General features: G+C 45.4%; 1 protein-coding gene across 1 annotated transcript; it reads left to right on the top strand.

Annotated features, from left to right (window-relative positions):
* Positions 1-1,065: 1,065 nt before the first annotated feature.
* LOC113350590 lies at positions 1,066-1,755 on the top strand. Its single transcript, XM_026594734.1, has one exon. It carries the CDS (start codon positions 1,066-1,068, stop codon positions 1,753-1,755), a length of 690 nt encoding a protein of 229 aa, XP_026450519.1.
* Positions 1,756-3,123: the final 1,368 nt, after the last annotated feature.

Here is a 3,123-nt window from a genome sequence, read left to right as displayed (position 1 = left end):
CCATCATCTACATGTCATACCTGGATCTAAGCCGATCAAACAGTCCTCGAGGAAATTCAGGCATGAAGTTTAAGAGCAAATCAAGACTGAGATACAGAAGTTGCTAGCTGCTGGCTTCATTAAACCCATCCATCATCCGACCTGGTTGGCTAATTTGGTTCCGGTAAAAAATAAGAACGGACAAATCAGGTGCTGCGTGGATTTCAGAGACTTGAACAGATGCTGCCCCAAAGACGATTTTCCCCTACCTAACATTGACATATTGGTAGATGCCACCAGCGGACACGACATGTTCTCCTTCATGGACGGATATAACGGGTACAATCATATAAGGATGTACGAGCGTGATGCAAGTAAGACAGCTTTTCGAACTCCTTTGAGAAATTTTTATTATACTGTAATGCCATTTGGTTTGAAGAATGTAGGTGCAACGTACCCACGCGCTATGACGGCAATCTTCCATGACATGATGCATAAGCAAGTTGAAAACTACGTAGACGATATAATAGTCAAATCGAAATCTCGGGTGGATCACACAGGAGTCTTACGGCTAGTGTTCGAAAGGTGTCGTGAATATAAATTAAAGATGAATCCTTTGAAATACGCTTTCGGCGTTTCTTCAGGAAAGTTCCTGGGATTCCAGGTAACTGCTGAGGGGATCAAGGTGGACCCATCCAAGACCCAAGCTATCCTCACAATTCCGCCGTCACGAACTGTGAAGGAGCTCCAAAGCTTCATGGGAAAGGTGAACTACATTCGACATTTTATACCTGGTTTGGCCCATCTCGTTGCTTCATTCACCCCCTTGCTGAAGAAGGGAGCGAGTTTCGTCTGGACCGCGCTACAACATGAAGCGTTTCAAAAGATTCAACAGATATTATCATCTCCAGCGGCCATGAAGTCCCCTGTCCAATGAAGACCGTTGTGCCTCTACACCGTCTTCAGTGATACCGTCGTCGGGGCTTTGCTCGCTCAGTAGGATGATGAGGGAGTCGAACATCCCTCATACTATTCCAGTCGAATATTAAGAGATGCTGAAGTCAGATATCCCACAGCGTAAAAAGCATGCCTAGCCCTGATTCTTTCCATTCAGAAGTTCAGACATTACCTGCTGTCCAACAAGTGGTGCTTATATCCAAATCTGATCCTGCGAAGTTTTTACTTTCAAAGCCGGTATTGATGGGAAGGTCGGCCAAGTGGATTCTTCAAATGTTAGAGCTAGACATAACGTGTGCATCACTAAGGGCTATTAAAGGACAATTCGTTGCAGATTTACTGGCAGCATTCCCTGGAGAAGGCACTACTGCACTACACGAGGATATCCCTGGAGAATTTCCAGAGATCTACGTTGTCGAAGGAGAGGCATGGCTGCTGTATTTTGATGACTCCGCCACTCCTAGCAATAACACTGGAGGGGCAGGCGTGGTCCTAGTGTCTCCAACTGGCGAAGTTTTCTCGCATTCCTTCAAGTTGTACTTTCAGTGCACCAACAACTCAGCAGAGTATGAAGCCTTTCTCATAGGACTTTCAATATCCAAACAAGCAGGGGCCACTCGCCTGGAGATAAGAGGTGACTCTAAGTTACTGGTTAATCATATGAATAGAATGTATGCGTTGAAGGAGGTAACGCTGGCCCCGAATCGATCAGAGGAGCAAAGATTATTAAACTACTTTGCTGATGCAACCATAACCCATGTTGGTCGCAACAACAACAGGCATGCCGATTGTTTAGCCACGCTGGCATCCAAATTATAGTTCAAAGGTTTAGAAGAAACCATGACGGTAAAGGGGAGGATGATGGAATCAACATGGCTTTCACAATGCAAAGACACTGTGACCTGTGATTGGCGAACTCCTATCATTCAAGAACTCAGCAGCTCGCTTTCTCAAGGAAAGGTCAGTCTCAAAACCCTACAGAACTTCTTCATGCTTCATGGTACGCTATATCATCGAAACCCAGATGGCTCCCTATCAAGATGTCTCGGAGATGAAGAAGCGCAGCTGCAGCTTAAACGCGTTCACGATGAAATTTGTAGACAAACGTTGGTAGTAACGCTCTATCGATGTCTTCAATGCCTGGGCTATTACTGGTCAGAAATGGAAATCCAATCTCGGCTACTCCAAAAGACTTGCTCTAACTGTCAAACACCGCCACATCAATTGGATATTTTCAGAATAAGTCATGTTGGGGACTGGAGAGAGCCATATATTAGCCATCTCCGCGACGGAGTAACTCCTGATAATCAAAAGGATGCTGTCAAGATGAAACAAAAGGCGAAGCGATTCATATTTCACGAAGGGATCCTGTATCGCAAAAGATTTGGAGGGGATCTGTTACGATGCCTGTCCGAGGTAGAGATTCCAATCATGTTGAAGGAAATGCATGAAGGGGAACATCAAGGGAAGAGGAAACTGCTTCTTCAGATACACGAGATATACTATTGGCCGACCATGGAGGACGATACAGCTGCATTTGTTCAAAGATGCCACAAATGTCAAATTCATGGGAACCTTGTTCACGCACCTTCCACTCATTTACACTCGATAAGCATTTCATGGCCGTTTTATAGCTGGGGACTTGACATTATTGGGAAGATCAATCCGCCGTCATCGAAGCAGTATGAGTATATCATAACCGCGACAGAATATTTCACCAAATGGGTTGAGGCTATTCCTCTACGAGGGACTACAGGAGCAACGATTGCGGCTTTCATTAAAGAGTACATCATTTGTCGTTTTGGTGTGCCTAAACACATTATCACTGATAACAGCACCCCTTTTGCCAACAAGCAGGTACGAGAGTTGCTTGAAGAATATGGGATTAAACAGGTCTTCTCCACTATTTACTATCCTCGAGGAAATGGACATGCTGAAAGCACCAACAAAACATTAATTCGGATTCTCAGTCGGACAGTACATGACAACCCTAGAGAGTGGCACGAGCAGTTACCGGTGGCGCTATGGGCGTATCGGACGACACCTAGAAGTTCCATTGGGGTTTCTCCATATTCACTTGTTTACGGTGCGGACGCGATCCTCCCAGCAGAAATCAAGGTTCCGTCAGCCAGGATTGGAGCAGCAAGTGGGTTCCACTGGAATGAGGCTGAAGCATCTAACTCAAGA

This window comes from Papaver somniferum, chromosome 2, assembly GCF_003573695.1.
Source record: "Papaver somniferum cultivar HN1 chromosome 2, ASM357369v1, whole genome shotgun sequence".
In the NCBI taxonomy this organism is placed as follows: Eukaryota; Viridiplantae; Streptophyta; class Magnoliopsida; order Ranunculales; family Papaveraceae; genus Papaver; species Papaver somniferum.
The sequence above is the reverse complement of the archived record's forward strand: the minus strand, read 5'-3'. Positions and strand labels throughout refer to the sequence as shown.